Source organism: Lepidothrix coronata, unplaced genomic scaffold (assembly GCF_001604755.1).
Source record: "Lepidothrix coronata isolate B3197 unplaced genomic scaffold, Lepidothrix_coronata-1.0 Scaffold20, whole genome shotgun sequence".
Taxonomy (NCBI): Eukaryota; Metazoa; Chordata; class Aves; order Passeriformes; family Pipridae; genus Lepidothrix; species Lepidothrix coronata.
Window position 1 is genome coordinate 3,329,129 of NW_016690200.1, and position 24,596 is coordinate 3,353,724.

The 24,596-nt window shown below is 43.6% G+C and overlaps 1 protein-coding gene across 2 annotated transcripts; it reads right to left on the bottom strand.

Annotated features, from left to right (window-relative positions):
• Nucleotides 1–24,323, bottom strand: PROSER2 (proline and serine rich 2). Of its 2 annotated transcripts, XM_017807788.1 has the most exons (4): nt 24,230–24,323; nt 14,698–14,913; nt 4,621–4,876; nt 1–3,788 (listed from the first exon to the last, which is right to left on the bottom strand). In XM_017807788.1, exons 2-4 carry the CDS (start codon nt 14,830–14,832, stop codon nt 2,800–2,802), a joined length of 1,380 nt encoding a protein of 459 aa, XP_017663277.1. In that variant the 5' UTR covers nt 14,833–14,913; nt 24,230–24,323; the 3' UTR covers nt 1–2,799. The 2 variants fall into 2 exon arrangements, with proteins under 2 accessions (XP_017663277.1, XP_017663278.1); XM_017807789.1 differs by lacking the exon at nt 24,230–24,323 and having other exon boundaries at nt 2,800–3,788; nt 4,624–4,876; nt 14,698–14,907.
• Nucleotides 24,324–24,596: the final 273 nt, after the last annotated feature.

The window sequence follows — 24,596 nt, forward strand, 5'->3', positions numbered from 1 at the left end:
TCAGCAATCGTTTCATTGGGTTTATCCCAGTTTAATGGATGATTTATCAGATTTGTGCAAGACAGTTACCTCTAACACAAAGGGAAAAAAGTAAAATCACAGCAACATATACACACAAAACAAGATACACAAAATAGAGCTAAATTTATATACAGGTTATTAGCAGCTAGACTTAACTTCATTTAGTACATGGCTTTACTTACTACAGTTTTAGGCACAGAGAAGAATTTATCAGTAGGATATTTGCTATAATGAAGGGCCACAATGAATACCTCGTTCCAAGTCCTCCCTGGGCAGAAACTGCTTTACCTAATGAAGATCTAACTCTCACTTCCCACCAGTTGAGGACACAGCCCTGCACAAAGGATGAAAGAACATGATCCAGCTAATTCAGCATAGGCAGCTTTATAATTTAGATATTAAACACCTAATTTGTTTTTTTTTTTTAAATAGGGTTACATTACAGAGTTATTGAACTGGACTGCCTTTCAATGAAGTAGTGTCAGGGTTCCCCCTCCACCCCCTGTCTGCTCAGCATGGACTCCCAGCTGTAAACAACTCAAAGAGGAGCTGGCAAGGAATGATTAGATGTGAAGATTGCTTTGTACGCACTTCACATCCATAATGAAGAATTTGCTTTACCAGGGCTGAAAAGCACAAAGGTCATGAAACATTTAAATTTACTTAGCAGGTTATGTTAATAAATCATGATTCATCATCCACATGTAGGACTCCATGCCAGCCTGCAGTGAAGCGCGTGCTTGGATGTATTTTATGTGCTCCCCTGTCTTTCTGATTTAGGACTAGAGACTCAGAGCCCAGCAGAACAAGCATGTGCTGTGCTCACAGCATACAAGCAGCCTTTTTTGTTCCAGCAGCACGTCTCACGTTCAGTTATGCACGCCTAAGTGCTCTGCCAGCCCAGGAATGGCCACATATTTTAATTACTGATTGCTTATGTATAGTAAGCCTCTCACAGTGAGGAACACGATCACTTCCCCAGTGAAAAGGCTGAAAAGAATAACTGCATAACAGAACCAGCCAGATACCGTAACAACACGATTAAAAATTAAAGCAGCGAGCAGATAATTTAAAAAAAAAAAAAAAAAACAACTTATGAGGCAGGTTGAGAATAACACAAAGGTTTTTCCTTCACGACAGCTTCATTTACAAGTAAAGCTCAGCAAGTTTGAAATACTTTATCACAAGAACTCCAAACTTGTTTATCACAGTTATGGCAGAGCTCCTGATCGAAGGGTGTGTCGGTTTCTGCTATAGCCACTCCCCTCCTCTTCTCCAAGGTTTATTGCTCAGCTCCTTGGGAAAAGGAGTGGGTTGCTTGAGGCTTTAGAAAGTGCAGAGAATAAGTCAGTTTTTCCCTTTAGAAAACAAGCAAACACCAAAAACTCAAACATCGAGGAATAACAACAAAAAAAACTGAGAGGGCTTGGAGTTTGGCATTTGATTTTGAAGTGGCTATTCTGGATGTTTTCAGGTATACAAAAAGGGAAGGAGTTTTAACATGGAAGAGCAGCTTTCCATATTAAAAAAATAAAATAAAATCATACCAACACACAAATATCTTTTGGGACCATCTTTAAAAGCATGTCTGTTGAACAAAGGCAAAATACCATCAACTTGGACCATTCAGGAATGACGTGCTCTTACACACAGCCCTCCTGTAACTCCACTTAACCTGCACGAATTTTGGCTCTAACTTGTTATGGATTGGCAGGGCAGAATCAAATAAGGCTGTGAACAAAGGATTCTGACTAGAGGAAGATCACATGACAGTTTTAGAAGTAAAAGAACTTACAATTACTCAGTGTAGTACAGCTACTGTTCAAAAAGTAACAGTTCCTTCCCAGAACCCCAACGTGAAAGACAAGACTTTGACATCAGGGTCTTGCATTTGGTACAAAGTTAACTTGTTCCTATGGCTTCTCTGCTGTGAGACCATCCCTGGTACAGAACAGTTGGGGTCACAGATTGTCAGGAGACTCTTTGGCTGTCAGTGTGAAAACCGGTGCATATCCTTGAGGCTTTTCTGGAGCCTTTCACTGGACACGTGGGTTGGTCGAGCATGACCAAGAAGCAGGTGGCTGGGAAGAAAGGCAAGACTTCAGGGACAGCAGCAGAGTGGTGCAGTCACCCATTCAGAGCTTGGGCTGCTCTGTCCAGGAGAAGGTCAAAGCAGAAGCCACCCTGTGCACAGTCTGGAGGGAAGCGCACGCAGAGCGAGGGAGCAGAAGACTCCACCACTGGGAGGGAATGAAGCCAAGGCAGATAACACAGACAACAAAAAAAAGTCATGGAAGGGTGTCATACTGCTCAGAAATTTCAGCTTGGACATTATCTCGAGCTCCCACAGACAGACAGACAGACACGTGGGCAAGACAAACGGAGCTCTTGGTTTTGGCTTCAGAAAGAGCAGAAGGAAGAGTCGCCGCTCAGTTCGTTATGTACAACAATACTGCACTGTACACTTCATTAACGAGATGCTGCCTGACACAGTCCAGCATTAATTAAATAAAATTCCTCTTAGTCACAAAGAGCAACAGCTCAGTATCTCTGTAGGAAGGAGAGCCAGACCCCACTGCTGTACATGACCATACGTGGTGCCAGTCCCGGGATGAACACGAGTGGTCATTCCACAGTGTCTGGTACCTCCCCAGCTTGCCTGAAACAGAGAACTTTCCCTTTTTTCTTCCAATCCATCTGGTCCCCATTCTGTTGGGACTATTCCAGCACCAAGCCATGCCATGACTTCCCTCCCACTCCACAACATTCCCATCCACGTTACGCCGTCTCTTTCAGTAGCCCCAGTTTCCGAAGGGCCTCTCTCCGAGCTTCTTCTGTTGAGCCACGGCCAGAAAACTTCACTGTTATCCCTTGGGATCGAAATCCTGAAGGTCTAGGCAGCGATCCTGATCTCCTCCTCATGTCCAGGCTTACAGCAGGCTGTTTGTAATCATTACAGCTTTTCTCTGTGTTCTGCTGTGCGCTGATGACCTTGTTAGTGGCAAGAGCGACCTCTGGTTTGATTGTTACAGTTTTGCCCATAGGAAGGAAAGGGCTGGGCTCGCTTTTTAAAGCCTCATGGATGTTTTTATATCCATTGGTAACAGCATCTGCCTGTTTGGGCTGCGCATCAACCTGCTGAGTGCTTGGGGCACGGTCCACTTGGTCCTGAGCTGGCTTTCCCTTAACTAGGCCGAGTTTCGTCAGGGCCTCGTACCGTGTTTGCTCGGAAGAGAGATCCCGTAAGGAAGAACTTCTGTTACGTGACAAGAAATCACTTTTGTGCAGCTTCTCCTCCAGCTCAGCTGCCAGCAAAGCTCCTCCATTGATGTTGGCCAGCACCTGGGCTCGCCGCTCCTGGACGTTCACGGCGGCTTTGGAAATCGTCTCGTTGAACTCTTTGCCACTGACATTCGTTATGTTGATGTTGCTGGGGAACCGGTGCAGTTTGGGTGCAGGGGCAGGAGGGTGTTTTGGTGCCACGAAATGATCCCCATTGGCCACCGGGGTTTTCTTCCTGTCCAAATTCCCGTCCTTGAGGGCGCCGGGGAAGCGCGCTCTGCTCTCCGCCTGCTGCTCGCACATCTGCTGGGCCATGATGAGGGGAGTGGGCACAGAGCGGAGCAATTTTGGGTGCTGCACTGGAGGAGGGGGTGGAGGAGGAAGAGGAAGTGCCTCAGACACTGGTGGTGGAGCAGGGGGATACGGGGGAAGGTCAGCAGGTACAGCTGGCTTAGGGCTCTCGGCTCTCCAGGGAGCATCCAACACTAAAAACACAAAGCACCAATGATGCCATTAAGTCTTCACACACAGCAGAATGCAAGGCTTTCTTTCAGCATCATTTCTCCCCTCCCCCAGAAACTTTCCAACTCAAACTCAGCCCACGTTGCCAGAAGAAACAATAACTGAACCAGCAATGGCATCTTGTAGCTGACACTATAGGCCAGGTCACCACACTTACAATGCAGTCACTGGCAGCCCTCTTTCTGCCTGTCATTCACACTCTGCATGTTGCTTCACTGGGTTTCAATGGCTGCTCTTCTGCAAGAATTTTGCAGTTCTTATTTTTTAATCACAAGAGCCAGGAGAGGACGCATTACATCCCACTGGATGTACTTGGCTGATACAGTGTCTTGGTGCAAACTTATTTGATAGGATTGCCTGCCTTTCAGTCCCACACAAAGTAACACTGCAAACAATCTGCCACCTTAAAACTCTTAGAGAAAGTCTTAAGAGGTCTTAAAGAAAAGCAGAGCATGAACAGACAGAATACTGTCTGCCTTGCTGCAATGACTGTGCACAACAGTGACAACTCAGTCACCAGGCAGAGGACTGAGATCACAGTCCAAAAACTTCATTATATGTGTGACCTCCATGAGAGAAAAGGAAAAATGGGAAAAAAAAAAAACGTTATACTAACAGCAAGAATTTCAGAAACCCCAGGGCAAATGAAAATCACAGTCCTTAGAGCTCCTGAGGTGCAACAAAGTCATCCCGAGGTAGTAAGGAAGGTACAGAATTACTTTAGCTGTTTCCAATGAGAACTGGAATAGGTCAGGGATAGATCAAAGGGAAACCCACCCTTGCAAGAAATACAACTACCTGGCTCTGTATCTCTGCTAGAAGGGCCTTCATGGTCGCTGCTCTCAGGTGTTGACTGCACTAAGTCGATGATATCTTCAGTCTCTGAGTGACTGGACACATTTTCTTCTGTCGACCTTGGAGACTGGCAGTGGATGCCACTGTCACGTAGAGCCATCTCCTCCAAGTCATCTTCTAAGGCATCTATGGTTTCCTCAAAGAACATAAGAACATCCTGTTCCTCGTGAGTTAAGTATTTCAGGCTCTCATCATCCTATGGGGGGGAAAAAGAAAAAAAAAAACCAGAAAGATTAATGCCTTCCCAAAGAGGCATCAAGGCACTACAATGCAAGAGGACAAAAAAAATATTTAAAAACCAAAAGAGCAACAACTGGTATTATGCCCTTTAAAATACCCAATCAGTTTTGTGTGAGATTCAGGGACAAGGCTTGGGGAGCAGCACTGGGGGGGAAAGGGTACACTCAGGACAGTCCAACAAATGGGCTGATTCCTATTTTGACGTAGTCCAAAATGGGATTGGCTTCTAGAGGCAGAGCTGGAGCTGAGAAGTGCCTCTACCACTAAACACCATGAGTTATCCAGAGTTATGTGGTAGATTACAAAGAAGTAATAGTAAGGAGGGAGAGGGTTTCTAAAGATATTACCTTTGAGTTATAGAAAGGAAAAATTAAGACTAAATATGAGGATGTGCTCCATGTGCTCCCTGGAAGTACAGTGCCTTGGGCTATTTTCTTTAGCAGGAAACGATCCTGTAGACCACAGAAGTGAGAAATAATCACCTGGATTATCCAGTCTTCATTTTCTCTGAGTCACTGCTCTTGATTAACTTGATTAACACAGTATCACTATGAGAAGCTGGGCAGCAGTGCCCTAACTCTATTCCCTCCACCCTGGGAAACACTCACTTTTCCAGAAGCTTGGAGATGACAAAGAATGATTAAGAAAGGCACTACATTAAGACAATGGATACAGGAAAGACATTTCCCAAGAGAACTGTGTAAGTTCTGGAATGCAAGTAAGTATTGTTGAAATGTAAGTGAGGTTTTCCCTTTTCTGGATTGAATTTCCCCCCTGCCAGGCATATACTAGAAACTTTGCCCTCAGTAACTTCACAAGAAGCACCAGCAAAGCAATACAAGACTTTGTATCCTTTCTCATCTCTACTTTTCAATTCTCCAAGGACACCTGATTCATGTGCAGGCAAGGTAAAAAGGCTACTTCTCAATGGAGGGCTGGGAGAATTTAGGTAAATACATAAAGGTATGCAGTAAAATATCCAAGAGGAGCCATGTTCTTGCTAGGGCAGCACAACTTGCTTCAAACTCACCAGGCCTGTTCAGATCATCTTACAGTAGATTAGACTAAAAAAACCTGAGTGCAGCCCTACCTGTTAACTCCCTGCACAAACAAAGCTTTTATCCCCATCCTCAGCATTAAAAACAACAACAACAACGTACCTCTGTAGGAAAGTAACCCCTGTAGATGAAGAACTATAACGTGCTGCATTGTACCAAAATTTGTACCAAAACTGCAGCAAAACTGCTACAAAAGCTAGAATTTGGATGCCCTTTGCCAATGCCTATTTAAAGGGGATGAACTTCAAAGGCTGACGTATTCCACAGCTCGCACCCACCACATGGCAGAGCTTTCAAAGGCCAAGGAAAGTTTTACAGCTGCACTTGAAAAGCAAGAGACAGACAAGCCTTCCTTTTTTTCTTTTTTTTTTTTTATTTTTCCCTTAATGGATGTTGCAATCTCCTTCCTTCCCCACCCAAATACTCATAGGGCTGCTATGTCTAGTAGGCGAGAGAATGACAGGAAAGGAGCCCTTGTTAGGTAGGCCCGAGCTGGAGCTGAACAGGACTCCAAGAACCTTTTGTGGAGGGTGAGCTCATTGCAAGAGCCAGACTTCCACAGGCAAAGGAAAGAAGGAGGGGGTTATGTTTAAGAAATTCTCAGTGGCAGCAGATCCAGAGTGTGGCACAGTACAGGAATTACTGCACCACACTGTGCATTTAAAAAAACTGCTCCCACGTGAGCTTAACTTGCTTGATCAAGAGCTGAGTAAAACAGTATGTGAAGAGAAGCAAAGACTGCCAGAAGCCCTTCATTCCATCCTTTTCTATGCTGCAAGACTGAGCACTTTTCCATGCCAGGTAAGATTTGCAGGAGAGCTCCACCTGACTTACCATCCTCACCGATCTTGCTGAAATGAGCAGTGTCCCTTTAGGTGAAGGATGTGACATGAGTAACCATCCCTTTGTGAACACATCTGTAGTAAGTGGCATACCAAGCTGTGAAAGGCCAACCCTATCTCTGTCAGCACTTCCATCTCTTCCCTTGTGCAGCTTCCCTTCAAGATGACCAATGGCACATTTCATCAGCAAAAAAGAGACAACAGCTCAGGAGAACAGGCAGTGTTAGGTCAGGTCGCTGTACTGAGATGCAAGGCATCCAGTCTGGCTAGAAACTCCCTCAGGCAAGGCATGTTTCAGTTTGCCAGACAAGGAAACAATCCCATTTTAGACACACAGGCACAGTGAAAAAAAACCTACTCAAGCTGGTCAAACCAAAGGAGCTCAGAGATGCAAAGCAAGCAGTGACTTGATTTACCACTGGTCTGAGAACAGGGCTGTATTACAGAATTCCCACTTGTATTACTTGTATTATAGTGAAGCTTTCAGAGGGATGGGAGGAATTTTTTTTTGGTAGTTAGCAGGTGCCAGTTTTAATTAAGGTTACCAAGTCTATTTGCAATTAGTTCATCTTTCATATATTCCAAGTACTGGAACAGTTCATATTCTTTCCAGGCTGGTTTTCCAGGCCTCCCTTCTCCTTGATGAATCTGGGTTTTTTTAGTAGCCAAAGAAAGGTCTTTTCAGCTACTCGAGTTATTCATCTCATACTTTCCATATACTCCCTACTCTTGATACACAAACACACCTTCCATAACTAAATTTCACCTACACCTAACACTACAGACTTTAAAACTCCTGTCAAAAGACAGGCTAAATTTGAAAGTTGAAAATTCTGCCTCAGCTTCAAATTAAATTAAATTAGGAGGATTAAAAAAATTGTTTGGACAGAAGAAGTTTGGGATGCAAGCAGCTGAAATAGCTGAGTATGCTCAGCTGGCATTAATATTTTAGCTGTCTGTGCAGCCAAACATTTCCTGCTTACACCAAATAGGAAGGAGTCTGTTATGATAATGTCTGGTATAAAAGAGAGGAAAAAAAAAAGAAATAAGAAAGCAAGAAAAAATAAAAGAAGAATAGAATCTGTTTCATAGAAAAGATCCCTTTCCTACCTGTCCAAAATAGTAACTTAATATCAGAGGCCCACAATTTTTGACATGCATTTGGAGAAATTTCAGAACATCAAATGTAGACCTGGAATCCTAAGACCAGCACAGCTTTGACAGGAACAGAACAGCACAGGAAATCCCAAGACAACTGCAGTGCTTAAAAAAAGAAAAAAACCTCACTCTTCTGAGAACTGCTAAAGAACTAAACTTCAATTAGCAAAATAACAGAACACCAGATTCAACTGATTTATCAATCAGCTGGCAGTGCCAAAGAACTAACAGGCACAATTCCATGGGAGAGAAATGACTGGATGCCTCTCAAAAAAAACCCAAACACAACAAAAAAAACCCTCAAAAACAAACAAACAAAACCATGAAGGGAGCAAACAATTCTAATATGCAGTAGAAAGGCTGATGTAGCACCACTTGGGCCACAGCCTGTTAATGACAAGGCAGTTCTACTTGTTAGAAAAAAAGGGGTGCAAAGGAAAGCCCTGTGTGCAGGAACAGTATCAGAACAGGTACAAAACACAGAAGGCAAGTACCTCTGACTAGATTTACAGAAAGGGGAGACAGAATGGATTACACTTGAGTTGGAAGCAAGTGCATTACAGACAACATGAACTACAATACAGGATCAGACCAAAAAGTCCATTTAGCTCAGCATCCTTCAGCAGCCAGGGACACACAGCATAGGGGAGCGGGGCTGCAGGGGGAGACCATTGCTGTAGGTTGGATGGATTTATATTTTTCTCCCCTCCATCCTTCCAGTTTCCAGCAATGCATGGCTTAAGGACTTCCCAGATGCATCTGTGTACTTAATAGCTCTTAATGAGCTTTTCTAGCACAAATTTGTCTTACTGTTTGAGCCCATGGAAACGACTGGCATTCACAGCATTCTGTGGCAGGGAGTTCCACACTAATTGCATGCTGTGTCAAAAAGTGCTTCCTCTACAACCCACTAGCTGATGATTTTGATAATACCATTTCATTTGGTGAAGAAGACTATAATACTGAATGTTGTTTTCTTCAGTTTATGAGCATAATTGTACCCATGTGCTTCATAATGGGTAGCAAACCATATAATCAATAGGTCCTAAGTGAGGAAACAAATTATCTACCAGTATTTAAAAGACAAACTAGATGAACCAAAGTCATAAACTGACTAAATTACTTCTAACCTACTTTTAAAAAAGCAAGCTGAAGATCTGCTTAAACTCTGAAAGCATCTCTTTGATAAACAAAGTTAGGCTGATCAGCTTGTAATTTCTTTTTTCCTTTAATTTCTATGTTAGAACAACATTCAGAAAAATGGGGAGAAATTTCAGGCAAAAGCCACTATATAATTTTTACAAAAATCAAATAACTTCACACCAATTTCATTTCTCCTGAGGTGGTTATTGACTTGGCTGATAGGTATAAGCACGAGATGTCATATACCCAGATTTTATGAAATGGCCTCAAAAAATGCACTCCCAGATGAATAAGGAAGCTGTGCTGAGATGAAGTTACTGCAAGGTGCCTGTGTAATCTATGGTTCTCTCAGTTTAAGTGCCATAAAGAGGGAAAAAGGTGCTGTTCAGGTATGCAGAGCCCATCCTGGGATATATTAACCAGGGCGATGACATGACAGCACATCCTCATTGAGAACACGGAGTTCAGCTTCAGCTGCTGAACTTTGGAAAGGATGCAGCCAAGCTGGACTGGGTCCAGAACAAAGCAGGGAGTGCTGAGAGTTTAGATGCACAGGATGGCTGAAATAATGGAGCATGTTTTATTTAAAACAGGGAAGAATGAATGGGTGGTGGGCAGAGGCAGCCCTGTGTGTAATTTAATATATAAAAAGCTGAGCACCCTTATCACAGACAACAAATTTTCCCTACATGCACTGAAGGCGAGACAAGTGGAAGTTGGCTTTCACATGACAGAAACTCTAATCCAAGTATTCCAGGAAAAGTAGTGGAGCACAAAGAAAACACTTTGGAAGTTCAGGAATGCCTGTCAGTGTGGGTTAAAGAGCAGACTTGCCCACCTGCTGGAATAACCTTTATCTACTAGCCTGTCTTTTGACAGGAGTTTTAAAGTCTGTAGTGTTAGGTGTAGGTGAAGCAGAATGATGCAGTTCCTGCATAGAGCACAAATTGCCTTCAGGATCTATATTCTCACTAGCACATTTTACAGCAAGGTCATTCCTTGCTAGGAGTCAGGCTCTTATTTTTCCAAGGCATACAGCTTCCAGGTCATACTAACATGAGTTTCAAGTGGATAAAGCATAGCATAGCTCTGTCCACACCCTGTAAGGAATGGGTTCCACCTGCCCCATTACAGCTGTATCCACACAACACATCAAATTCTCCTCATTTTTTGTGTACTGTTATTTGGCAAAGTACTTGGACATGCTGAAAGGTCTCGTAGTACAGCAAACCCTGTGGAGTATCAGTGTCAAAATGGAAAACCACGTTCCTTTTGTGAAAGGAATCTTTCTCGGCACTTTCCCTTGAACATACCTGAAAGTGCATCTCAGCATGACAGGATTCTGCACACTCAAATTGTGAGAGAACAAGGCAGCAGTGGGCTAACAGACACACAATCTGTCCTCTTCCAAAAGCCCTAAAACCACACTGGAATCCCTGGACCCCTTCAGAGAGGCTGGGGCAAAGAGATAGTAACGTGGTGCACTTAGAAAGCCAGGTCTGGTGTATTTAAATTATCTGTACTGATCAAAAAAGGATAAAGGTCATAACAACTAACTTTTAGGCTACAAGAGACATCATAACTACAAAATAACCAGGTCAGCCCTGAGTTAAATGCTGAGTGTGTGAAATAAGACATTGAACCAGCTCAGACTACTCAGAAGATACTTGTTCTTCATGTCTATGTAACCAAAATTCAAAATGTCACCTGTACAATACATGTGACAAACCAGCTCCAGTGACTGGATACCAAGTCTTGTTAGAGCCACAGAGGAACCTCGTCTGAAGAAATAACAAACAGAATAAGCAAAACATCTTTTTGGAATCATGGCCATCAGCCAGTTTAAGCCACTTGATTAGTGACCAAGTGAAACAGTCACTTGACCAAACTGTGGAGGTCACCACTGCCCCAAAAAGAGTGGTGGTGGCAGTAACTGAGGATCTGTCTAACTCAAAGGTGAAAATAAGATAAAATTAAAAACTCAGTGTGACCATTGAGCATAATGAGAACTCACTATCCTTCCAACCTATCACTCGGTAAGGCATGTCCAGATACAGAAAGTACTGAAGTGGTAGCGACAGATCCAAGGCACTGACACAGCTTATTATTAGTGCAGTTGCAATTAGCACAGCTCCCTTCAGGTACGACCAGCACCTCTGCCATGGTTTTCACAGGTAACACTGTTGTCCCAGCATGTTATCCCCACCTAGAAACTAAAGTAGTTACTCATGGCTGAGAATAGATACCCAGTCCAATTACCAGAGGGAAGCACTGAAAGAGAAGGACTGGCTCTTAAGAAGTCAATCTGTGCCTATCCAGTCAATGGAACAAGACAAATTGCTTCAAAAAAAGCCAAGACCTAGTTTTACCTCTGAATTAAGTGTCCTTAAATTGCTGCAACCGTATTTCATGGCAAGTTAATTCTTATACCACATGTCAGGGAGTGTCATTCAAGAATGGGGTTGGAAGCCAGAATTGCCAAGAACAGAGTGTTTTTGTTTACCCTCTCCCTTGGATAGTGCAACCGATTCCATGTACTGAGAGAAGGTACACTTCTCTCATGCTTTTGCCAAGCAGATGTATGGAAACCACCTTTGTCAAAAAGAAACCAGAACACACGTGCAAATTCATGTCCTCATGTATAACAGCCTCTATGGTTATAAACAGTGTGAGATGAAAATATCAAGGCAAACATTCCTCCCATCTAAAAACAGTGTCCATCTGCTGTGTTAGATATGGCAGCATAAATCCAGATCCAAACATCCATCATTTCTAGGAAAATTATCCTGCAGTCAAGGCAGGACATCAGCACCTTGCTTTTCATTTCAAAAAAACCAAATTTGGCTTGAAGGCCTGCAATTGCCCAAGATCAGCTGAAAGCACCGTGGCCTAGGTAAAAAGCAGCTGAGAAATCCGGCAAAATTAAACTGATGTGACAACAGGGAAGAATCACGCACACAGAATTTTAAGACCTTTTCAGCACATGGCAATTGATGTCCATGTCCTAGTCATTCCTAAACTGACAACCAGTTCCACAGCAAGCAATGCCAGCACAGACATGGGATGCACAACCAGCCAAGAGCCAAACCAGCTCTGAGCAGTCAGTGTAGGCTCAGGCCAGTCCAAGTGTTTGTCCCCATTATCTCATCTCTGGGTTTGTTTGACTTCCACAGATGCAATACAAAGGTTATATTTAGTGACTAATGCAGTGTGACACTGAGAAGAGCTTGCTTTTTTATAATCAAGTAGGAAGAAACCCGCAGCAGTACAGGCCTGACATAAGAAGCAGTGCTACCCTGTTCCTTTCCAAGGCCATTACAAAAAAACAAACAAAACAAATCAAAATCGACCCTGACCTTCCTTGCTGTGTCTCTAGGTGAACAGACCCAGGAAAGTGATAAATGAAGAGGCAGATAAGTCTGTAGTTGCTTCTGTTTCAGGGCTATGAAGGTCTGGTGTGCCTGAAAATACACCCCTTCCTTTCTCAGAATTTGCGTAGTAAGAAATTATTTGTCTACACAAAGTTATCTATCCCCTTCTTCTCATTAGGCCACCAGAACTTCTGCATCTTCTGAACTTTTATAACAAAACTACAGAGGCAAGAAGTTAACGTCTCTGGGAGCATGTTCCAGCAATTAGGCAGAATAGGTAGAATTTCCTTAATATTCAGTTCAACACAGACCCCTTTTCAAACACAGAAACTGAAATTCTGCCGATATTGAAGAGAGTTTGCACTTCTCAACCTATTATTCCACACATGCTAGCTGTCACCCTTATTGGACATGCCACCTACTACACTGCTGGAAGAACAACCACAGAAGGGGACCTGTGGCACCAGAATTAACTTGTCAGTACAGCTCCACTTTCTTCATGCACAAACTCAAACAAGACAAACTAAAGGCTCTTGGAACAACTTCCGCTAACACACAGGTCTGATGGGAATTGCCTAAATCTGCAGCCAACTTTTACTCCATCTATAAATTAGTGCATTACAGAGCAGGAAGGGATTCCAATTCCAGCTGATGCATCATCATATGGGTTATCACATGGCAAGATCCAGCTGGATTAAGGGAATCTACGTCATTTTCTGACACAGCAGACCCAGGATGAGACTGTGCAAACAGACTGATTTATACATAGCATTGCTATTCAATACTGATTTTGTCAAATGTCTAGCCTCGTGCCTGCTTACTGGAGCTAAGAATAAACCCCATGGAAACATGATTGGCTACTAGTGTGATAACCTGGGAATCTAATGTTAAGAGTAATGAACAAAATTAACTTGTAATTCTGCATAAAATGAAGTTGTAATGCTTTAACAAAGTACCACTCAGACTGTAATTCTCTAAGATTCAACCAGTTTTTATGTAATAAACAACATACACTAACTACTTGAGTCCAAATGGTGTACTTGGCTCTTGACCTCCCCCCACCCTGACCCTTCACAAATGTTTTCTAGAGCAGATCAGAAACAGTTAAGGAACTAAATTTCATAATACTTGTTTTGTGTTTTAACCAGCAACACAAGCTGAAGGATACAGCATCATATTAACAGAGCTGTATTTTCAGTAGAAACAACCAAGAGGGAACAGCTTTAGAGTTACCTCCAGCTGCCAAAAAGCTCACAAAGTAGCACAAAACCACTGAGCATTTCTGAGGTACATAGATAAACAGAGGTGCCAACCTGCCAACTTATTTTCTCCACTTGCTCTTCTACACAGAAAACTACTACATTAAAAGGCAGCTGGCAGGGAGGGCAGAGGGAAAGAGGTGGAAAGCCTAAATCCATGTTTAAGGCAAGACAGAGATTTAGATTTCCATTTAGGGAAGGCATGTTTACCAGAGTGCTCTTTCCTCAATTAAAAATGGATGCTTTTCAAATGGTTAGGATGATAAAAAAAAAAAATCTGGAAGGAACCATACCTGCTTTCTAGGCTTAGCCTGTCACAGTACAAAGACTACTGTTGAGTTCAGTGCCTGATTCACCCTGCTAATTGGGAAAAATGCAGAAGTGCATCCTACTCCCTCAGTTACTCACACACAATTTAAATGGCCACACACTCATACTCACTGATGTGAAGACAGCTTTGTTTGTGGTGATGCATTTGTTACTCATCTAATTAAGGTGGAATAAGTCGAGACCTTTATTCACGAGTGTCAACAAAGAGCTTAAGCAAAAAACAGTGTGTAGAACCAACACTATGCTTAAGTTCCTTTACAAGCTACTTAACAAAGCAAGGGCAGAGCTGTGCACCAAACTGTGCCCCAGTGAGGGTGATTGCACCGAGCAGCCCAGTGTAATGCCTGCTCCTTACCACCATTCCTGGCTCTCAGGGAGGAAGGGCTGGAGAGGAGCACCCTCCAAGCTCTCAGAGACAATCAGACCAGAATAACAAGCTCTTTTAACAAAGTACAGAAGTCATTTCTGGCCTTTGAGTTAAACAACCAAGACCACAAGCAACCACTCAGGACTAGAAACGGGAAAAATCACTCTTGATAAAACAAAAATCCTGCGATGTGAACAGAGCTTCTAATGTAATTTGTACCACCAAGCACAGGGCTCATTAAACACTTACCAAGGCAAGATTTCTGCACCTGGCTTGGCTGCCACGATTCTCCACGCTGCCAGCCCTCTCCATGCTCCCATGTGCGTGCTCTGGAGAGATTTGGGATGCCATTTCAGGAGAATCCGAGAGGAGATTTCTAGGCATCACACTTCCTTGGCTTATCAGTCCCGATGTGGCACAGAGAGCCGTCAGCGTGTTACGTGGGGCTGGTGGCTTTGTTCATGTCTGGAAACAGAGAACAATGTGGTACATTTAAATCTGCTTGTTAAAATACTCGAAAAGGAACAGAAAATAAGTGGTAAAGAAAGATCCCACACAAGTTAATCAAGTTTAATGCTCTGGAGCACATCTACCACTTACGGGCACCTTTTTAAAAAATGGTTTTATTCAAAAGGGTGACTTTGAAAAATCCATAGAAGGGAAAAAAGGATAGAAAGAAAGGTTCTGTACCCCCTCTTGTGTGCTTCCAAACCAGATGTATATAGGTAGCTACAAGCACGGACCCTGCATACATCTTTCTATAGATTCAGTTTGTGTTTTCCAGTCTGACACATCATTAACAGTAATAAAATCCCATTGGCTGAGATATCAATTGGCCCAGCTCAAGTAGCTTTATTAGCTTTTACAAAAGAATTCTATTTATTGGATCACACAAGGGAAACAGAACCCAGTTCATTTCCTAAGACTGCTGCAGATAACTCACATGTTACTGAAGCAGCTCTATGCCACCTACGTCTGGTGAAAGATCCACGAGCAGAACTTGGTGCCACTTTTGCACCAACACGTTACAAATTGCATTTTAAAGCTTAAAGAGCTTTTATTTCACTCAGCCATGAAGAAACAGTACTTGTACATTTGGAAGACACTTACTGGAACAGACAAATGCACCAGCACTCACTGGAGCAAAAGCCCCCAGTTTTTTAAGCTATCCCAGTGCCCAGTTCTGTAATACCGCTCTGAATTGTCGTCATCTCCCAAAACACTCTGGCAGAACTTTTTCCTCTACTCTCAAGGACACAAAGACAAACGTCATCTCAGTGCACTAACAGCATGAAGAGGGGGTAGGCAAAAAGTAGAACCCAGCTCATTTCTCGCTCCAATACATTAAGACATCCTTTGCAACAAGAAATGGCCTTGTTTTTGAGCAGTCCATCTTTTCCCCCGCCCTGCCTGTGACCCGTGAACAGCAGTGACACGTTCCTCAAAACAGTTGGTACCACGTTATAGGCAGCCAGCTGGGAACTGGATACCATTACCCTGACACTGCACAATGAAATGAGATGGTCCTGCTTCCCAAGTGCTTCTTCCTTTATTATGGTTCGAGAGGCGACATGAGAAGCAGCGTCAAGCCTGCATTTCCAATTCAATGGGATTACTCCTCCTGGCTCCCCACCGCTGTGGGCTGAGGGCTGGGAAACCAGAGCCTTCTGGTAAGCTGATTAGTGTTTCATAGCAGTGAGATAACATCTGCCAACACTGAGCAACAATTCCATCCCGCTGATCGCCTCCTCCCAGGAGAGGGCTATGACATTACCAGAGGTGCGTCGCCTACGCCGCAGCACCAACGTGTGTCCTGTGGGAAAGCTCCCACACAATGGAGCCAGGCTGCAGTCCAGCCAATCTTGGAAGCACATCCACAATCCAGAGCGCTGGATTGCCACAACAGAAGTATCGGGTAGCTTTTCTTAGGAACATTAGGTCTAATGATCAAGAGTTAGCCATGCTTTTACACAAAAGGAACATTCTTCCTTCCCTCTATTAATAACATCAGCTATAAATAGATAGAAAGCACCCTCATGATGGGCTTTAAGTGATGACACAGCGGTAGAAACATGCTCGTGGTCCTGGTTTTCAGATCTGCAGGACAGACACGGGAGCACTGAGGCAGCTGCTGCACCTCTGGCTGCTGCATACCCAGGCAGAAGGATAAATGGGAAAAGAGCAGCCCAAGCCTAGAACACATTCTGCAACAGCAGCTCCATCTATGTGGTGCTGAACAGCCACACACAAACACACCTACACAAGAAAATACGTCATTTTTAGAAGCCAACATTATCAGTGAAAGCCTTGACCCCTCTGAAATCCTACACAAACACACACAAATACATATAATTTTTAGAAGGGAAGACTATCAGAAGAAATCTAGACACCTCTAAAATTCACAGAAAACTCCCACTGACTTCAGATTTCATCCTGTGACTTTCAAGGTGATGTTCAGATGGAAAAGGAGCGAGTACTCCTACTGACGTCCACCATAAGGCAAACATTATTTATTTCTCATCAGCACTTTTAAGCTGCAGCACCCATTTTTATCCAAGTGTCCCCCATATAAACCGAACATACCATGTTTGTTCAGTCCCTCAGTGATATGTTATAGACTACTAGATTTCTAGATTTATACTCAAAACTGTGAACATTTTATAGACCACATTATGAGAGGTCATAGCTGCAGATTACAATAGATATCGTAGACAAGATCCACATTTAAAGACCAACCGCATGAAGATATTAATCCAAGTTACTAAGAAACCAGTCAACAGGCCCAAATTTTGAGGGAGAAGTATTTAAGAGTATTGTTCTTTTTCCAACAGCAAGACCTTGTATAACCAGGACCGAGTTTCATGCTGGGCTATCTGCATCCAGGACAGCAGGAACACCCACGTTCAGTAATAATAAACTTTAAAGCCACAAGTTCTAAATAACAACGAATAACTCTGCTCCCAGCAAGCTCCCATTATTCATCCTGGAGCTCCAGCTCAGATGTTTCATGAAGGTCCTGAACAATAACTAAAGGCAGGGAGAGCGACTGGTTCAGAGAGCTGCCCACACAAGAGCCAGTATCAGGAATTACGGCACCAGTCCTGCTTTTGTGTTGGAAGCTGTGGCTTCTTTGGGGGTTTTACTCATTTCAGAAGAGCTTGGGAGCAGTGCAATAGCCCACGAGCCTGCAGAAAGGGTGTGGGGGAAGATCTTTTTTCCTTTTTATCTCTCATATCATCTTCAACACTTCAAGGGTATGTGTCATTAAGATCATAACCCATTCATATACATTATTTCTTTTTCTCTTTCCGTTTTTGGTTTTTTTTGGGGAGTTTTTTGTGCTTTGAGAAACTCCTACACCTTTGTACCCTAGCACAGCTCGAGCTGACGTGAGGCTGACTGGCACTGCTGCAATGCATACAGCATTTGCTTTACAGACAAATTCCCCTCCTAACCATTCCTAACACTGAAGTCCCTTCACCTTTTTATGTCCTCTGTTATTATGTGAACGACTTTATATATTTAAGATAGAAACAGTCAAGAATCTAATGAGTTTCCAGACCCCACTGCCTTTTTCAGAAGGATTGCCAAGGAAACAAGAAAGGGTTCAAAACTAAGGTAACTGTGCTCAGAGAGAGCAGGAACAGCAGGATGACAGGCGGCTGTTCCTCCTGACCTTCGGAGAGGCATTAAATATGAAAGTTGGTCGCAATGGGATTTGTTGTTCAGTCATTGTAGTGGGGATTTTTTTAGCTTGGTTTAAGAGATGTGTGCCTGTACCACTAGGGATTAATAATAAAAAAATACCAGACCGTGACAGGAGTGCAGAAGTGTGACAGGAACAATGCTATTTGGAGAGATGATCCCAAATATTAAACCAAAAAGATATCTTAGGGCAGATGTGATTTTATCAGCCGAAGTAATTACTTCTTGCTTACACTGGAGGTAGCCTTCATGAGATATTTAAAACAATAAAAGTCACATATCACGCATGTTTGTCAGAGGATATCAGGAGGAAATTGAAAGATTCTGAAGTTAGCACTGAATTTCACCTCCAAAGATTTAATTTTGCTTTGACACGGGCACATAATTCAAACAGAATGTATTAAGTTGCCATCAAAGATAAGGTGAGGTCTGTCCTTCCAAAAAGGATATTTTTATAGTTTTGCTGACTAAGATCACTCCTTTGCTGAAGCTCACTGTTAGCATTTACAAGGGACTGTTTCTATAGTAGCAGGAGATTGAAAAAATTGTTTATTAACTATCCTGTTTGAAGATGAGCTTCATAGGCAAAGAGATCAATCCCACAAAAGTGCAAGACATTTAGATGCTAAAAAAAAAAATCAACTGCTACATAAGCCAAGAGCCAGCAGAGAGCATCATGCCATTAACTGCAAAATAGATTTAAGGTGAGTTGACAAAATTTACAAAATTATCATACATTTTTAAAAGGGCACAAGGCTAGTCTGTCCCCTTCACCACACACACAATTTCTAGAACACTCTTTGCATTAAATGTTTCTCAAGATAGGTTTCTAAGCCTCAACCATACTCTGAGCATCACATACACCTTGCCTGTCCTTAAGCAGCTGTTCCTTAGTGATACAACTGAAATAGAGGAACTGGGCAGTGAACTTCAAGGTTGGTTTGATGTGTCAGCTGCAAACAGACACAGCAATGCCACACTCAGCTCTGTGCACACTGTCACTCATCTTGCACTCTGTGGTGCTGGGGGAGTTTGGAGAGTTAAGCATCTGGAAAAAACATCTGGAAATACTCTGTGGTCATCTGATGTGTTAACATGGGATGTTTATAAAACTGATGGTACAGGGCCAGACTAGAGACCTGTATCTCTATCAGCCTCTGACAGTTGGCAGCAGAGCACGTAAAACAAGGCAAAGGAGAGCAGGAATTCATTCAGATTCCTGCGTGTTGTGGTCAGGAGACCACAGGGCTTCCCAAAACAGGCCAAGTATTTGTGTCTAATAACCTCATGAATTTTTCCTTGTATTAAGTGCTCCTGCAACATACCTTTGAACCTGCTGTACAAGACCAGGGTTAAACAAAACCAGCTGGTCCATGACATGTCTTCACTGAGCCACTGCTGTTCCAAACTCCTCAAAACTAACTGATGGTTAGTTATGGTTATGGTGGACACATTTCCTCCTTCAGAGTTATCAGCAACTGAATTCTTCCTACCTTCCTCAGTATATGAAATGCAGAGTAAATCCTTGAGCTGCAGAGGTAACCCACGTCCTACTCTTGTGATATATAATATTTAAGCTTTCTAATAGAAGAATAGACTAAGCAACAGTACTGCCTACAAAGGCCAAACCTCACAAACTCCAGGAGCATAAAGGATGGCCAAAGAGGTTTTGCTGAACGCATGAAACCCAAAATCAGACAGTAAATTTGTTCCTATAGAAAGAGTCAAAACAACACTTAAGTAACAATTGACATCACTTGATGTTTAGGAACCAGGGTTGTTCAGCATGGTTAAATTCTGACTTTTCTTCTCCATATCATAAGTGTGGAAGCTTATGATAATGTGCTATTTTACTATGATTCACATTTTATCTCCTCATGAAAAATCCTATCTGCCTGAAACAGTCATGGCCATTTAACATCCAGTAACCAGGAAATGTTCCTGCCCTTGTTTAGAGAGGGAATGCCATCACAGCATGGTCAGACAAACAGAAATGCTGACCATTAATAAAAAAAAGAAAAAAAATACACACACACAGACTATGACAGTATGGTCCTCTAAATGAAAGCCAGGCCAACAGCATTTTTATAGACACTTCCTTAGACACCCGTGCTGATTGATATTTTCAGAATAGGTGACAAGTCAGATGGAAAAACGTTTAGCCAAGTATGAACTCAAGGTGCTCTCATGGCAGCCCATGACAAGGCATGCAGCTACTTCCAGAGGAATTAGAGTGATAACAACCACATAAGACTCCCAGAATTCAATGCATGCAACACTGATATTTTGTTTTAAACTTTCTGGTTTCTGTGGCGCGCTTGTGACAATTCAAACTTTCCTCTTCAGGCTGGAGAGCTACAAAATCCGTTAGTTTTAAAGCTAAAAACAAAGATTCTCTCAGTCCTCTAAATCTGGAAGCTGGAGCCTCAAGAAACACACTGAATGTCATTCATAAAACCTGCGCTAGAATTTGTGAGAGCTGCCAACAGTGAAATAATTAATCCTGTGTACACAGGTTTTTAAAAGAACTAGATGGGCAAGGCACCAATTCAGTAAAACTTAAATCTGACTTCACTGGGACATTTCATCACATGCTTAAATGGTTCGGAGAATTGGATCTCAAATTAGATGTAGCAACCACTTAAAAAGAAAGAAAACAATCACAAACCAACATTTTCATTGCCCAAGTAATAATTCAATTACGGAATTCTCCAAATCATGCTTTGCTCAGAAACAATGCCTAAGGTCACACCTTTGACCACCTTAATCCAAGCCTCAAGATACCAGAAAAAGAGGATTCCATACCGTGCTGCATTCTTAACTGGTCTTTCTAGATTTTCAAGAACAGTTTTTTTACTTTTTTTTTGAAACCCTGTATTTTAGAAACTTTGTTACCTGCTGAAGACAACCAAGCCAGCACAAGAGCCTAGATCATCAGTACCTCATCCTTCTCTCTGCGGCGTTTGGGAAACGCTGCTTCTTTTAAAGCAGACAGTGGAATACCAATGCAGGATTTGATGCTAAGAGTGCTGGTCCACCCTCAAGACAATTCATCCGGGGAAAAAAAGCAACTGTGAAGCATGTTTTCACATGTCTTTGCCTTTTCCCTTGTAAGTAAACTCCGTTCTCAATTTACTGCATCCCCACAGCTTCACTGAATCCCGTTGCCCAAAGCAAAGGCCAGTGGCAAAGATTCATATACAGCATTGTGGATTAAACCACCAAAGATCCCTGAAGTGCTGACATTTCTCACACCAACAGAATCCCTTCCTGCCCCAAGTAAAAATAAAACTACAGCCAGTGACAAGTACTTACCTATCCTCAGGTTAAGGTCTGACCCAAGGACAACCCTGAGGCTCTCACTGGTCCTCTCCAGCTGAGATTTGATGACCAGTAGCTGCTCAGTGGGAGAACTGCATGTGATACCCAGAGCTGTCTAGTCCAGTATCATGCAGGGCTTTAAACACATCCAGGTGATGGCTGAGCTCTCCCCTGACTTCAAATGCCCTTATGCAAATTTCAACAAGGAAAGCCTCCCATTCTTTTAAAGTTACTCCTTTCAAATCTCCCCTGTTAACATCAGGGTGGTGCTATCTGTGACAGCCAACGCTTTAGAGACATCAAGTGTACATAAACAATTTCAGGCAGAGACGCCTCTGTAATTAGCCAACTTCTGTCTTGCTACAGGTGCAGCATCGCTGGGGTTTAGGGTTTCATTATGTAACTACTGCTACAGTCATAGCAATGGTGAGCCAAATCCTGTTTTACAGAGCATTTAAGACAGCAAGATAATTTTCAGCCCCAGTATGGCTGTGTCACTGTCACAGCTGGATTTTAGGCTGCTTTCTTATGTTTTTTTTTGTGACTGCTGTGCTGGTATAAGAAGGAAGGCAGACGTCATCTGAAGCACAAAGCAGAGGTGTTTACTTTAAAAATCAACTAATGTATGGACATTTCATTCCTATGTAAGTACATAAAGGTCTGCCTGCCCAAAACAAACAGAGCTGAAAAAAGCACTGGCAAAACAGAGCAGTAAAGTCTTGCCCTGGACTTTACTTGGTACAGGTTTAATCCATGCACACCCAATTGAAAAGGATATATTTAAGCAGTTAGTTATACTGGAAATTAAAATTACTTGCTTTTATTTTTTAATTAAAAAAAAAAAAACCAAAACAGAGGAGGGAGGACTTGGTAACAGTAACAGCCTGTCTAGCTGGCTTTGAAAGCCACATTCATATGCTCATTTATTTTCATGCTCCAGTATTTTAGAAGGTCAGTCAGCCTGAGACTTGTCAACTGCTCAGGAGTTAAGTTGTTCCAGTTACTATATCCAACCGGCAACCCCTCTGCCAACATTCTTGGTTAATATTTCTCTCAGAGGCACGCAGAAAAAAAACAGCTATGGCTAGCAGAGGAGAGGAGTTTTACTACTGACAAAACAGAGACACAATATAGAATCTCCCTGTTCCTTTCCAATGCCAGGCATTACTTGCACTTCTAGTCATAAAACTTCATTTTACTTTCCGTAGTAAAACCCCCAAACAAATCCTTGATAAGAAAGACACTGCTGAAAAATCTATTCCATTTCTGAGAAATAATTAATATCTTCACTTCCTGGAAATCCAAGCGAGCAACACTTTTTTCCCCCCCTTTTACTGTTTAAACACCAGCTCCCCCCTTATACAACAGTAATTACTGCAAAGGAAGGAGAAAAACCACAATCATTATTCTTTAAAGTAGTACCTGTACAAGGAAGTCCATCTGCAATGCTGCATTAGTCAAGGATCTGTGGCAAAGTCTTAAAATAATACCTTTTTATTAGCCTAAGCCAGAAATTGCAAAAGCTTTTAAAGCTAAGACTTAAGCTTAAGGGTTTGGAAAAAAGTCTTTTCCTTCTATGCCTTTCATAAAAGGAAGGGGAAAGGAAATAGCTGTTACATATCTGATACTTGTTATGGTTTAAAGTACTTGCAAAATCTTTGGAAAGATAAGACAGCCTCCCCCAAATCTCTTTCCCATTTCATCTGCATGCTTGTTACCGCAGGAATCATCTCTTGCTACACCCATGCACAGGACCAAGCACAACAGAGCTCCACTTCCAGCAACCTCCTCTCGCTGCCACGCTAAAACAAAAACTATTCAGGAAACATGCCCTTGAGATCCTGGATTACTGAAAATCCCGAGAGTGTTTTTAAGGCTGTGCTTTCTCTTTGCACATACTAGACCTCGCCCGAACCACCTAAGATTAAGATCTTAAGGAGCACCAGCCATCTCATGCTTACCACCTCCAGATGGAAAAAGCACCTGACAGGGGAAGGGAGGGGGGAAAAAAGTATTTTGAACTAGAATCTGCTACTGTTTACACCAACATCTTTTCCAATGGTAACGTGTAATTGCAGAGAGTCAGAAAGCCAAGAGGAGGCACAAGGCAGGTGCTTCCCATCACCCTCAGTCCGTCAGGTACACCACACATCCAAAGTTTAACAGCGAACGGGTACAAAACCTTTACTTAAACTTATTTTCTTTAAGCTGCCAATTAGCACAAGCAAATTGTTTTTAAGTTATCACAGGGAAGAACAAGAAACCCGTGTCGGGGGTTGGGGGGGGGGAATTCTGAACAGCTCAGCGGTGGGAAACCAAGCCTCACACAGAGCAGGGGAGCAGTTCGCTGAACCAAAACTAACCCAAGCCCAAAGCTGCTCTCCGGGGCTGTCCCCGGTCCCTTGGTCTCCGTTCCCGGTCCCGCCCAGAGCCCGCACGGAGCAGCGCACGGAGCACCCGCCGCTGCTCTGGGAACAGGAGGGAGGGATAATTAAAAATCCATTAGTGAGTAATAAGAGCAACGCCGGACCATTCCCCCGTCGCGGGCTGACAGGGGCGCGGAGCTCCGCGGCCTCCCCCCGAGGGGACACCGAGCCAGGGGCAGGCGGAGCGGGGAGAGATCGCCAGCGGATCCCAGTCCCGAGGGGAGACAAGCGCGGGAGCCGGGGACGGGAGGGAGGGAGGGAGGGAAGATCCGCTGAGCCGGGGGCTCCGGCGGGGCGAGGGGAGCTCCCTGAGGGGGGGCGGCACTCACCGGCGGCGGGGCCCGCGCCGCTCCCGGCGAAGGGCGAGCAGGTGCCGGGGCTCGGCCGAGCAGCCGCCCCGCTCTCCTGCGCACTGCGCCGGCCGCCACCCACGGCGGGCGGATAAAGCGGCCGGGCGGTGCCTCAGCCCGGCCCGGGGTGGGAGCGGCGCCCGCCGCGGCCCCGCCTCGCCCGGGCGGCACCGCCGCCTTTGTCCCGGCGCTCGGGGCAGGGCGTGAGGGAGCGATTCCGCCCTCCGGAGGGGGCGGCGGGCGCTGCGCGGCGTGAGGGGCTGCGCTGCCACAGCACCCCCCAGAGCGCTGCCCGAGGGGACCCCGGTGTGTGACAGATACGGAGGCGATCAGGGCTCTGGAGCAT